Raw genomic sequence first — 13557 nt, 5'->3', positions numbered from 1 at the left:
CCTTTCTTCCCTTTAAACTTTCACACATTTCAGACCTTATAATACCCGTTAGGCCCCTTTGACCTTTTGACTCTTTTTAGGCGTTGTAAGACCCTTTACACAACCTCAGACAATTCCGACCCTTTTGATATTAAATTACAACCATTGGACCCCTTCGACCTTTTAAAATCCTTAATACACTTTAGACCTTTTCAGACCTTTCAGCCTCTAGACCTTCAGACCATTTGACCTTCACAACTTTTCAGACCTTTGACCTTTACACATTTAAAACAAGTCCATTTTGACCTTTCATTGAGCCCATCCTTCCGTTTATTTGCCACACAAAGTACAACACACAAAACGAGTTCTGGCGAGGGTCATGCAATCTCCGATTGCCCTTTCTTGGTCCTCCTTGTTTTTTTTCCTTGTTGTCCTCTGACAAACGAGGACCTTGTGCTTGTGGGCAGGTCGTGCTCTGCGATGCAGCGCCCCCTGCTGGCACCGTGCCCTATCGGATGCGCTTGTTCGGGAATTTCTAAGCCAGGTTGATATGAAGTCCTTTTCGATCGAGTCCGCCAAAGGGAGTTTCACACCGATGCCCAATACCACGTGAAGGGATAATCGCGTCGCCACCATAGTGATAACGTGCCATCCTCGCTTTGTCCAACAGCGGGAGGAAGAGGCGCCGTGAGAGGGACGTACAGCGGAAAAGGGCGGGAAGGAGATGGAGCGAGATCGGCGAACGTGAAAGGGGCGTGACTATTGGAGGAGAAGGTGAGAAGAGAAAGGGCAAGAGGGTTGGATTTTGGAGGGAGACGAGCGTGAAAAGGTGCAAGGTGATGTGTTGGAGAAAGTTTGAGAGACCTCCACAGGTCACCGCCCCAGTGACAGAGTGACACGCTGGATGAAAGGTCTATTGCTCGGTGAGTGGGGACATTTAACTAGACCCTTCACGTTTATATCAACTCTGTTTTCGTCTTCCCACTGCAAGACAAAGAAGTGGACACGGAGGAACAAGACGGTGGAGTGTGGTGTTAATTTGGTGCAGATGTTTTCCTGTTGGCAGCTGAGCTTTCTTTGTTTTAGCCAAGGAAGGTCATGTGATGGAGCATGGAGAGTTCACAACACGGTTGAGCATGTTTGTACGTGTCTGTTGTCCGTCCTCGTCTTTCTGTCTGTCTGTCTGTCTGTATCACATGCTGCAGTATCGATCCTCCGGCTGTCATGTCTGTCGCTGATTGTTCACGAGCGATTCCCGGTCAGGTCATGAACTTTGTGTACAAGGTCTGCTGAGTGGACCCATCACCTCACCTCAACAACCCCAACCCCATTCCTAACCCTTCTTCCCTTTCCTTGTGAATGAACTCTTCGCTGCTTATTCTTGGCAAGTGCAGGTGTTCATTGAAGAACCTGTGATGTCATTGCGAGGAAGCTGGAGAATGAAGCAGGTCAGGTATGACGAGTGGTGAGTGGTTTAGGAGTCAGAGAGAAGACCATCTCATTGAGGTGATGGAGTTATGCAATACACTGGGGTTTAGGAAGTGGAAAAACAAGAAGAAGACAAAGAAACTTATTCGGTTCTGGAGGGGAAAAGGAGGTGAGGGTGCACGGTGAAGAGTTCCAAACAAAGCATGTTTGTGGAGGGGGATAAGTAACACACGGACGAGTGGAGTGAGAGAATGTATCGAAAAGTGAAAATGGTTTTGATGAGTAAGAATGGTGTTAATGGGACGAACAACATCAAGTGGATCTGTTTGCAGGTTCATGGGCTCGTTATGGCCGGACACAACAGCCGAGTAAGAATGTATCGAAAAGTGAAAATGGTTTTGATGAGTAAGATTGGTGTTAATGGGACGAACAACATCAAGTGGATCTGTTTGCAGGTTCATGGGCTCGTTATGGCTGGACACAACAGCCGAGTATCGCTGGGTGGAAGCGGCGACGGCAGTTTAATGGCTTCTCCTCCGACCGTTCCCACTGGAGAGACCGAAGCACGACGATCGGTCCTCACTCAAGCCGAGGAGGCCAAACTCATGCGAACTCTGGAGCTCGGCGCGGTCATGACCCTCCTGTCCGGCCGCAGGGGTCGCCCGGAGAGACGAACCTTTCAGGTCTTTGGTGAACCTTAATTCGTCATCCTTGATTTTATTATGTACATAAAGTTTGTGTGGTGCAATCCCTTTATGGGTGAGGTCACGTCGCTTGTGCGTCCTGTCTTCGGCGATGTAACCATGTGTGCTTTAACTCGGTGATGGGAATCAAGATGAACTTACTGCGTGACGTGTTCCTTCCGGGCACCAGGTGATACTGGAGACCAGACAGCTCATCTGGAGTCGCACGGCTGATCGAGTGGAGGGCACAGGTAAGCTTGGAGGTCCGGGATCGAGTCGTGACTAGTATGACTACTTGAAGAGCTATGCCTCTCGACACGTGATGTGTGTGTTTCTTGAAATGAATTGATTATTGTCACGTGACATTCCGATGGCAATGTGTTGTTTCGTTCAATTCCACGTGGACCTTGTTGAGGAATTTCTCAATGTTTATATTTAACCTCAGCACGGCTGAGCGACCCGAGCTGCTACGAATGAACCCGTCAATGATGATGTTTCATACCCTGCTTGCCCTCCATTTTCAGTGGATCTACGTGAAGTACGGGAGGTTCGACGAGGGGCGTACTCTGATCGTACCCCGGACGACTACGAAGCCTCCACGTGCTTTGTTGTCCTTCACGGGTCTGAGTTCCGCCTCAAGTTTCTGTCGATCGCAGGTGGGATCGGTGGGAGGGAGGATTTAATGAACACTCAGGTAAAGACAAAGTAGACTGGTAATAAATAGGTGAACAGACTCGAATGAGGTAGAGAGCATTGACGAAGACGTTTAGAGGGCTTACATTAAATGCAGGTGAAGGTAAGAAAATGATGATAATTGTGGGAGACCAGGTAAAGGTAAACAAGAGGTTGTGTTTTTCACCTGGAAGAGAGAATTGGATACATAGTAAAGTTGGTTGTAGTGGAGAAGGTGTTTCATCGTTTAACCTGTGATCCTACCTATCGTATCGATGTCTGCATTTCCAGTTTTATTAATCTCTCCTCATCCGTTCATCTCACATGGATTTCCCATTCTCCTTCCCTCTATAATTACATTTGGGACATCATTCCCATGTGGATTGACTTTGCTTCCTTGTGTTTTCCATCATGAAACCTTCCTTCTCTCCCATCAGGTCAGAATCATGAGGATGTGCAAACATGGATCTTGGGCCTGAGGTGGATAGTGAAGGACACACGGAACTCCTCCAGTCCGCTGCAAATTGAGAGGTGGTTGAGAAAGCAGTTCTACACCATGGATCGGACGAAAGCTGGCAGGTGGAGGTTCCACAAAGCTTGTTTGTACCATGACTTTGTACCATCACGTGACTTTTTACGTGATCGCTTCTGCTTGCTCTCCTTGTGGATGTTAACTTCAGGCCATTGTGTTCCGGTACCCTCAGCACTAGTGGAAAGCAATTGTAAACCACCGAGTATATTTCATACCTCAAAAACTAGGCAACTGAGGCTGAAAGAACACACGCACACACACACACACACACACACACACACACACACACACACACACACACACACACACACACACACACACACACACACACACACACACACACACACACACACGTAAAACAATTTGACCTCGTCGCAACGTGTGAGTGGGTTGCCAAATGTTTTTTTTTCCTTTTTTTCTCTCTTTCACCAAGACCTTCCTTGAAGTTGCTGTGAAGCCAAGATAAGGACTCGCTGCACATTTGTTGTCCAATCTGGACCCGATCGTCCCACAAGTCACCACATTAGTTGTTGCACTGTGTTCAGATGATTGCTTGGCCCGAAACACAGCTTTGCTTCCAATTCTCACTTTGATTCGAACGTTTGCTCTCAGATTAGCTCACTGTTCGGATTTCACCAGATCCCATAAAATTTCCCTTTTCTAACCCCAATGTACAAGGAACAAGGAACGTTGGCTGCGTGCGATCAGTTAACATGAGACATCCATTTGAGCGTTCACTTGCTTACAAACCTATCACCCTTACATAAGTAATTACAAACCTATCACCCTTACATAAGTAATTACAAACCTATCACCCTTACATAAGTAATTACAAACCTATCACCCTTACATAAGTAATTACAAACCTATCACCCTTACATAAGTAATTACAAACCTATCACCCTTACATAAGTAATTACAAACCTATCACCCTTACATAAGTAATTACAAACCTATCACCCTTACATAAGTAATTACAAACCTATCACCCTTACATAAGTAATTACAAACCTATCACCCTTACATAAGTAATTACAAACCTATCACCCTTACATAAGTAATTACAAACCTATCACCCTTACATAAGTAATTACAAACCTATCACCCTTACATAAGTAATTACAAACCTATCACCCTTACATAAGTAATTACAAACCTATCACCCTTACATAAGTAATTACAAACCTATCACCCTTACATAAGTAATTACAAACCTATCACCCTTACATAAGTAATTACAAACCTATCACCCTTACATAAGTAATTACAAACCTATCACCCTTACATAAGTAATTACAAACCTATCACCCTTACATAAGTAATTACAAACCTATCACCCTTACATAAGTAATTACAAACCTACCACCCTTACATAAGTAATTACAAACCTATCACCCTTACATAAGTAATTACAAACCTATCACCCTTGCATAAGTAATTACAAACGTATCACCCTTACATAAGTAATTGCAAACCTATCACCCTTACATAAGTAATTACAAACCTATCACCCTTACATAAGTAATTACAAACCTATCACCCTTACATAAGTAATTACAAACCTATCACCCTTACATAAGTAATTACAAACCTATCACCCTTACATAAGTAATTACAAACCTATCACCCTTACATAAGTAATTACAAACCTATCACCCTTACATAAGTAATTACAAACCTATCACCCTTACATAAGTAATTACAAACGTATTACCCTTACATAAGTAATTACAAACGTATCACCCTTACATAAGTAATTGCAAACCTATCACCCTTACATAAGTAATTACAAACCTATCACCCTTACATAAGTAATTACAAACCTATCACCCTTACATAAGTAATTACAAACCTATCACCCTTACATAAGTAATTACAAACCTATCACCCTTACATAAGTAATTACAAACCTATCACCCTTACATAAGTAATTACAAACCTATCACCCTTACATAAGTAATTACAAACCTATCACCCTTACATAAGTAATTACAAACCTATCACCCTTACATAAGTAATTACAAACCTATCACCCTTACATAAGTAATTACAAACCTATCACCTCCCATTCTCTCGCTCTGTGTGTCCTCACCTCCCATTCTCTCGCCCTGTGTGTCCTCCTCACCTCCCATTCTCTCGCTCTGTGTGTCCTCACCTCCCATTCTCTCGCCCTGTGTGTCCTCCTCACCTCCCATTCTCTCGCCCTGTGTGTCCTCACCTCCCATTCTCTCGCCCTGTGTGTCCTCACCTCCCATTCTCTCGCCCTGTGTGTCCTCACCTCCCATTCTCTCGCTCTGTGTGTCCTCCTCACCTCCCATTCTCTTTGTCTTGCAGTATCAGCTTGAAGGATCTCAAGGTATTTCTACCAAATGTGAACTTCAAGGCTCCAAGTACTCGCTACATAAGAGACAAATTCCTGGTGAGTTTCTCTTTCTCTTTGACATGGCTGATGTTGATACAAAACTTGAGAAAAATCCACCTGACCTTGGCATACTGCCCCATTTTGGTTCAAGGTCATGCCCTGTCGATCTCTCTCTCTCTCTCTCTCTCTCTCTCTCTCTCTCTCTCTCTCTCTCTCTCTCTCTCTCTCTCTCTCTCTCTCTCTCTCTCTCTCTCTCTCTCTAAAATCTCTCTCTCTCTCTCTAAAATCTCTCTCTCTCTCTCTCTCTCTCTCTCTCTCTCTCTCTCTCTCTCTCTCTCTCTCTCTCTCTCTCTCTCTCTCTCTCTCTCTCTCTCTCTCTCTCTCTCTCTCTCTCTCTCTCTCTCTCTCTCTCTCTCTCTCTCTCTCTCTCTCCCATTTTGTTTGTAATGACTGGCTTGTCCAAGTTGTTGTGAATGATTATTTTAACATTGTGTTCATCGTTTACTTCCTGGTACCCTTTCCTCACCGAGCTGTCACGGTATACACATTCCCCCGTAAGGTCTCCATTGTAAGCATCTTTCCTCTTACCAATGAATCCCTGCGACACACACACACACACACGTACTCATACACATACACACACATGTGGGGTGTAGGATATGCTGTCCATTTCCAACATATCCTGGCATATAAGGAAATAATTTTTGAGTCGTCAGTTTTATAATTGATTTAATTTCTTCATCAAGACCTTTTATTGCATCGTTTTTGTCAGTCTGGAATTGTATCCTGCTTTGGGCCTAAACCACGCAGGCTCACCAGCCTGGGTTCACTCCATGGTAGATTTTCTTGCTTGGTTCACCAGCCTGGGTTCACTCCATGGTAGTTTTGTTTGCTGGGTTCACCAGCCTGGGTTCACTCCATGGTAGTTTTGTTTGCTGGGTTCACCAGCCTGGGTTTACTCCATGGTAGTTTTGTTTGCTGGGTTCACCAGCCTGGGTTTACTCCATGGTAGTTTTGTTTGCTGGCTTCACTAGCCTGGGTTTACTCCATGGTAGATTTTCTTGCTTGGTTCACCAGCCTGGGTTCACTCCATGGTAGTTTTGTTTGCTGGGTTCACCAGCCTGGGTTTACTCCATGGTAGTTTTGTTTGCTGGGTTCACCAGCCTGGGTTTACTCCATGGTAGTTTTGTTTGCTGGCTTCACTAGCCTGGGTTTACTCCATGGTAGATTTTCTTGCTTGGTTCACCAGCCTGGGTTCACTCCATGGTTGTTTTGTTTGCTGGGTTCACCAGCCTGGGTTTACTCTGTGGTAGATTTTCTTGCTTGGTTCACCAGCCTGGGTTTACTCCATGGTAGTTTTGTTTGCTTTGTTCACCAGTCTGGGTTTACTCCATGGTAGTTTTGTTTGCTGGGTTCACCAGCCTGGGTTTACTCCATGGTTGTTTTGTTTGCTGGGTTCACCAGCCTGGGTATACTCCATGGTAGTTTTGTTTGCTGGGTTCACCAGCCTGGGTTTACTCCATGGTAGTTTTGTTTGCTGGGTTCACCAGCCTGGGTTTACTCCATGGTTGTTTTGTTTGCTGGGTTCACCAGCCTGGGTTTACTCCATGGTAGTTTTGTTTGCTGGGTTCACCAGCCTGGGTTTACTCCATGGTTGTTTTGTTTGCTGGGTTCACCAGCCTGGGTTTACTCCGTGGTAGTTTTGTTTGCTGGGTTCACCAGCCTGGGTATACTCCATGGTAGTTTTGTTTGCTGGGTTCACCAGCCTGGGTTTACTCCGTGGTAGTTTTGTTTGCTGGGTTCACCAGCCTGGGTTTACTCCATGGTAGTTTTGTTTGCTGGGTTCACCAGCCTGGGTTTACTCCATGGTAGTTTTGTTTGCTGGGTTCACCAGCCTGGGTTTACTCCATGGTTGTTTTGTTTGCTGGGTTCACCAGCCTGGGTTTACTCCATGGTAGTTTTGTTTGCTGGGTTCACCAGCCTGGGTTTACTCCATGGTTGTTTTGTTTGCTGGGTTCACCAGCCTGGGTTTACTCCATGGTAGTTTTGTTTGCTGGGTTCACCAGCCTGGGTATACTCCATGGTAGTTTTGTTTGCTGGGTTCACCAGCCTGGGTTTACTCCGTGGTAGTTTTGTTTCCTGGGTTCACCAGCCTGGGTTTACTCCATGGTAGATTTTCTTGCTTGGTTCACCAGCCTGGGTTCACTCCATGGTAGATTTTCTTGCTTGGTTCACCAGCCTGGGTTCACTCCATGGTTGTTTTGTTTGCTGGGTTCACCAGCCTGGGTTTACTCCGTGGTAGTTTTGTTTGCTGGGTTCACCAGCCTGGGTTTACTCCATGGTAGTTTTGTTTGCTGGGTTCACCAGCCTGGGTTTACTCCATGGTAGTTTTGTTTGCTGGGTTCACCAGCCTGGGTTTACTCCATGGTTGTTTTGTTTGCTGGGTTCACCAGCCTGGGTTTACTCCGTGGTAGTTTTGTTTGCTGGGTTCACCAGCCTGGGTTTACTCCATGGTAGTTTTGTTTGCTGGGTTCACCAGCCTGGGTTCACTCCATGGTTGTTTTGTTTGCTGGGTTCACCAGCCTGGGTTTACTCCATGGTAGTTTTGTTTGCTGGGTTCACCAGCCTGGGTTTACTCCATGGTAGATTTTCTTGCTTGGTTCACCAGCCTGGGTTTACTCCGTGGTAGTTTTGTTTGCTGGGTTCACCAGCCTGGGTATACTCCATGGTAGTTTTGTTTGCTGGGTTCACCAGCCTGGATTTACTCCGTGGTAGTTTTGTTTGCTGGGTTCACCAGCCTGGGTTTACTCCATGGTAGTTTTGTTTGCTGGGTTCACCAGCCTGGGTTTACTCCATGGTAGTTTTGTTTGCTGGGTTCACCAGCCTGGGTTTACTCCATGGTAGATTTTCTTGCTTGGTTCACCAGCCTGGGTTCACTCCATGGTAGATTTTCTTGCTTGGTTCACCAGCCTGGGTTCACTCCATGGTTGTTTTGTTTGCTGGGTTCACCAGCCTGGATTTACTCCATGGTAGTTTTGTTTGCTGGGTTCACCAGCCTGGATTTACTCCGTGGTAGTTTTGTTTGCTGGGTTCACCAGCCTGGGTTTACTCCATGGTAGATTTTCTTGCTTGGTTCACCAGCCTGGGTTTACTCCATGGTTGTTTTGTTTGCTGGGTTCACCAGCCTGGGTATACTCCATGGTAGTTTTGTTTGCTGGGTTCACCAGCCTGGGTATACTCCATGGTAGTTTTGTTTGCTGGGTTCACCAGCCTGGGTTTACTCCGTGGTAGTTTTGTTTCCTGGGTTCACCAGCCTGGGTTTACTCCATGGTAGTTTTGTTTGCTGGGTTCACCAGCCTGGGTTTACTCCATGGTAGATTTTCTTGCTTGGTTCACCAGCCTGGGTTCACTCCATGGTTGTTTTGTTTGCTGGGTTCACCAGCCTGGGTATACTCCATGGTAGTTTTGTTTGCTGGGTTCACCAGCCTGGGTATACTCGATGGTAGTTTTGTTTGCTGGGTTCACCAGCCTGGGTTTACTCCGTGGTAGTTTTGTTTCCTGGGTTCACCAGCCTGGGTTCACTCCATGGTAGATTTTCTTGCTTGGTTCACCAGCCTGGGTTCACTCCATGGTAGATTTTCTTGCTTGGTTCACCAGCCTGGGTTCACTCCATGGTTGTTTTGTTTGCTGGGTTCACCAGCCTGGATTTACTCCATGGTAGTTTTGTTTGCTGGGTTCACCAGCCTGGATTTACTCCGTGGTAGTTTTGTTTGCTGGGTTCACCAGCCTGGGTTTACTCCATGGTAGATTTTCTTGCTTGGTTCACCAGCCTGGGTTTACTCCATGGTTGTTTTGTTTGCTGGGTTCACCAGCCTGGGTATACTCCATGGTAGTTTTGTTTGCTGGGTTCACCAGCCTGGGTATACTCCATGGTAGTTTTGTTTGCTGGGTTCACCAGCCTGGGTTTACTCCGTGGTAGTTTTGTTTCCTGGGTTCACCAGCCTGGGTTTACTCCATGGTAGTTTTGTTTGCTGGGTTCACCAGCCTGGGTTTACTCCATGGTAGTTTTGTTTGCTGGGTTCACCAGCCTGGGTTTACTCCATGGTAGATTTTCTTGCTTGGTTCACCAGCCTGGGTTCACTCCATGGTAGATTTTCTTGCTTGGTTCACCAGCCTGGGTTCACTCCATGGTAGATTTTCTTGCTTGGTTCACCAGCCTGGGTATACTCCATGGTTGTTTTGTTTGCTGGGTTCACCAGCCTGGATTTACTCCGTGGTAGTTTTGTTTGCTGGGTTCACCAGCCTGGGTTTACTCCGTGGTAGTTTTGTTTGCTGGGTTCACCAGCCTGGGTTTACTCCGTGGTAGATTTTCTTGCTTGGTTCACCAGCCTGGGTATACTCCATGGTAGTTTTGTTTGCTGGGTTCACCAGCCTGGGTTTACTCCATGGTAGTTTTGTTTGCTGGGTTCACCAGCCTGGGTTTACTCCATGGTAGATTTTCTTGCTTGGTTCACCAGCCTGGGTTTACTCCATGGTAGTTTTGTTTACTGGGTTCACCAGCCTGGATTTACTCCGTGGTAGTTTTGTTTGCTGGGTTCACCAGCCTGGGTATACTCCATGGTAGTTTTGTTTGCTGGGTTCACCAGCCTGGATTTACTCCGTGGTAGTTTTGTTTGCTTGGTTCACCAGCCTGGGTATACTCCATGGTAGTTTTGTTTGCTGGGTTCACCAGCCTGGATTTACTCCGTGGTAGTTTTGTTTGCTGGGTTCACCAGCCTGGGTATACTCCATGGTAGTTTTGTTTGCTGGGTTCACCAGCCTGGATTTACTCCGTGGTAGTTTTGTTTGCTGGGTTCACCAGCCTGGATTTACTCCGTGGTAGTTTTGTTTGCTTGGTTCACCAGCCTGGGTATACTCCATGGTAGTTTTGTTTGCTGGGTTCACCAGCCTGGGTTTACTCCGTGGTAGTTTTTTCTTGCTTGGCTCACCAGCCTGGGTTTACTCCATGGTAGTTTTGTTTGCTGGGTTCACCAGCCTGGGGTTACTCCGTGGTCGTTTTGTTTGCTGGGTTCACCAGCCTGGGTTTACTCCATGGTAGTTTTGTTTGCTGGGTTCATCAGCCTGGGTTTACTCCATGGTAGTTTTGTTTGCTGGGTTCACCAGCCTGGGTTTACTCCATGGTTGTTTTGTTTGCTGGGTTCACCAGCCTGGGTTTACTCCATGGTAGTTTTGTTTGCTGGGTTCATCAGCCTGGGTTTACTCCATGGTAGTTTTGTTTGCTGGGTTCACCAGCCTGGGGTTACTCCATGGTAGTTTTGTTTGCTTGGTTCACCAGCCTGGGTTTACTCCATGGTAGTTTTGTTTGCTGGGTTCACCAGCCTGGGTTTACTCCATGGTTGTTTTGTTTGCTGGGTTCACCAGCCTGGGTTTTCTCCATGGTAGTTTTGTTTGCTTGGTTCACCAGCCTGGGTATACTCCATGGTAGTTTTGTTTGCTGGGTTCACCAGCCTGGGGTTACTCCATGGTAGTTTTGTTTGCTTGGTTCACCAGCCTGGGTTTACTCCATGGTAGTTTTGTTTGCTGGGTTCACCAGCCTGGGTTTACTCCATGGTTGTTTTGTTTGCTGGGTTCACCAGCCTGGGTTTTCTCCATGGTAGTTTTGTTTGCTTGGTTCACCAGCCTGGGTTTACTCCATGGTAGATTTTCTTGCTTGGTTCACCAGCCTGGGTTTACTCCATGGTAGTTTTGTTTGCTGGGTTCACCAGCCTGGGTTTACTCCGTGGTCGTTTTGTTTGCTTGGTTCACCAGCCTGGGTTTACTCCATGGTAGTTTTGTTTGCCTGGTTCACCAGCCTGGGTTTACTCCATGGTAGATTTTCTTGCTTGGTTCACCAGCCTGGGTTTACTCCATGGTTGTTTTGTTTGCTGGGTTCACCAGCCTGGGTTTACTCCATGGTAGATTTTCTTGCTTGGTTCACCAGCCTGGGTTTACTCCATGGTAGTTTTGTTTGCTGGGTTCACCAGCCTGGATTTACTCCGTGGTAGTTTTGTTTGCTGGGTTCACCAGCCTGGGTTTACTCCATGGTAGATTTTCTTGCTTGGTTCACCAGCCTGGGTTTACTCCATGGTAGTTTTGTTTGCTGGGTTCACCAGCCTGGGTTTACTCCATGATAGTTTTTCTTGCTGGGTTCACCAGCCTGGGTTTACTCCGTGGTCGTTTTGTTTGCTTGGTTCACCAGCCTGGGTTTTCTCCATGGTAGTTTTGTTTGCTGGGTTCACCAGCCTGGGTTTACTCCATGGTTGTTTTGTTTGCTGGGTTCACCAGCCTGGGTTTACTCCATGGTAGTTTTGTTTGCTGGGTTCACGAGCCTGGATTTACTCCATGGTAGTTTTGTTTGCTGGGTTCACCAGCCTGGGTTTACTCCGTGGTAGTTTTGTTTGCTTGGTTCACCAGCCTGGGTTTACTCCGTGGTAGTTTTGTTTGCTGGGTTCACCAGCCTGGGTTTACTCCATGGTTGTTTTGTTTGCTGGGTTCACCAGCCTGGGTTTACTCCATGGTAGTTTTGTTTGCTGGGTTCACGAGCCTGGATTTACTCCATGGTAGTTTTGTTTGCTGGGTTCACCAGCCTGGGTTTACTCCATGGTAGTTTTGTTTGCTGGGTTCACCAGCCTGGGTTTACTCCGTGGTAGTTTTGTTTGCTTGGTTCACCAGCCTGGGTTTACTCCATGGTAGTTTTGTTTGCTGGGTTCACCAGCCTGGGTTTACTCCATGGTAGTTTTGTTTGCTGGGTTCACCAGCCTGGGTTTACTCCGTGGTAGTTTTGTTTGCTTGGTTCACCAGCCTGGGTTTACTCCATGGTAGTTTTGTTTGCTGGGTTCACCAGCCTGGGTTTACTCCATGGTAGTTTTGTTTGCTTGGTTCACCAGCCTGGGTTTACTCCATGGTAGTTTTGTTTGCTGGGTTCACCAGCCTGGGTTTACTCCATGGTAGTTTTGTTTGCTGGGTTCACCAGCCTGGGTTTACTCCGTGGTAGTTTTGTTTGCTTGGTTCACCAGCCTGGGTTTACTCCGTGGTAGTTTTGTTTGCTTGGTTCACCAGCCTGGGTTTACTCCATGGTTGTTTTGTTTGCTGGGTTCACCAGCCTGGGTTTTCTCCATGGTAGTTTTGTTTGCTGGGTTCACCAGCCTGGGTTTACTCCGTGGTAGTTTTGTTTGCTTGGTTCACCAGCCTGGGTTTACTCCATGGTTGTTTTGTTTGCTGGGTTCACCAGCCTGGGTTTTCTCCATGGTAGTTTTGTTTGCTGGGTTCACCAGCCTGGATTTACTCCGTGGTAGTTTTGCTTGCTTAGCTTATCCGTAGGCCCACATTCCTCGCCCAAGCTGATATTGTATCGATAAAAACAAAGTTAGGGAGATAAGCACTCTGGTGTTTTTCCTGATTGATAAAAATGACTTGGTTTTCTTGAGAGTCATTTCCTATGAATGAATTTTGTGGGTTGGGGTTTGGGATCAGCGTGAGGAAGACAGAGGTGAAGAGAAAAAGTAGGAAAATAAATGTTTTTCATGAACCGAGTTACATTTCAAAATGAAATCAGATTTATATTTTGAAAAGTTACTTTTGTGGTGAGTTTTTTTTTCTATTTCTATTGTATGTTTTTTTTCTGGACCTTAGAAATTGTCGAGCAACTGGTGATGACCGAACGCTTCATGTGAAGGAGGACACTAGACCTCATGGGATGTGCATGCATGCCTGGTGGTGGCTAAAGGGTTAGGGTGGTGTTCTTGGGATCCGAAGGTCCTGGCTTCAAATCTTGCTTGGCCATTGAATTATTACAAGGTGGGGATGACTCAGCCTGTCATCCTTCTGAGGTTGGCAAAATGAGTACCAGCTTGTTGGGATGA

The 13557-nt window shown here is 46.2% G+C and overlaps 1 protein-coding gene across 3 annotated transcripts in view; it reads left to right on the top strand.

Moving 5' to 3' along the window:
• The first annotated feature begins 509 nt into the window (after positions 1 to 509).
• Positions 510 to 13557, top strand: part of LOC147012458 (1-phosphatidylinositol 4,5-bisphosphate phosphodiesterase gamma-1-like) — a 91342-nt gene continuing 78294 nt past the window's right edge. For 2 of the 3 annotated variants that reach the window (XM_085856721.1, XM_085856719.1), the window contains exons 1-6: positions 760 to 902; positions 1863 to 2090; positions 2281 to 2341; positions 2615 to 2746; positions 3200 to 3341; positions 5629 to 5713. In XM_085856721.1, coding sequence (XP_085712847.1) covers positions 1878 to 2090; positions 2281 to 2341; positions 2615 to 2746; positions 3200 to 3341; positions 5629 to 5713 — 633 coding nt within the window. In that variant the 5' untranslated portion in view covers positions 760 to 902; positions 1863 to 1877. The other variant, XM_085856720.1, reaches the window with a different exon arrangement.

Source organism: Eptatretus burgeri, chromosome 15 (assembly GCF_056783735.1).
Source record: "Eptatretus burgeri isolate ZD-2024b chromosome 15, Ebu_testis_v1, whole genome shotgun sequence".
NCBI classification, from domain to species: domain Eukaryota; kingdom Metazoa; phylum Chordata; class Myxini; order Myxiniformes; family Myxinidae; genus Eptatretus; species Eptatretus burgeri.
Note: the sequence above shows the minus strand (reverse complement) of the source record. Positions and strands in the feature narration are given on the sequence as shown.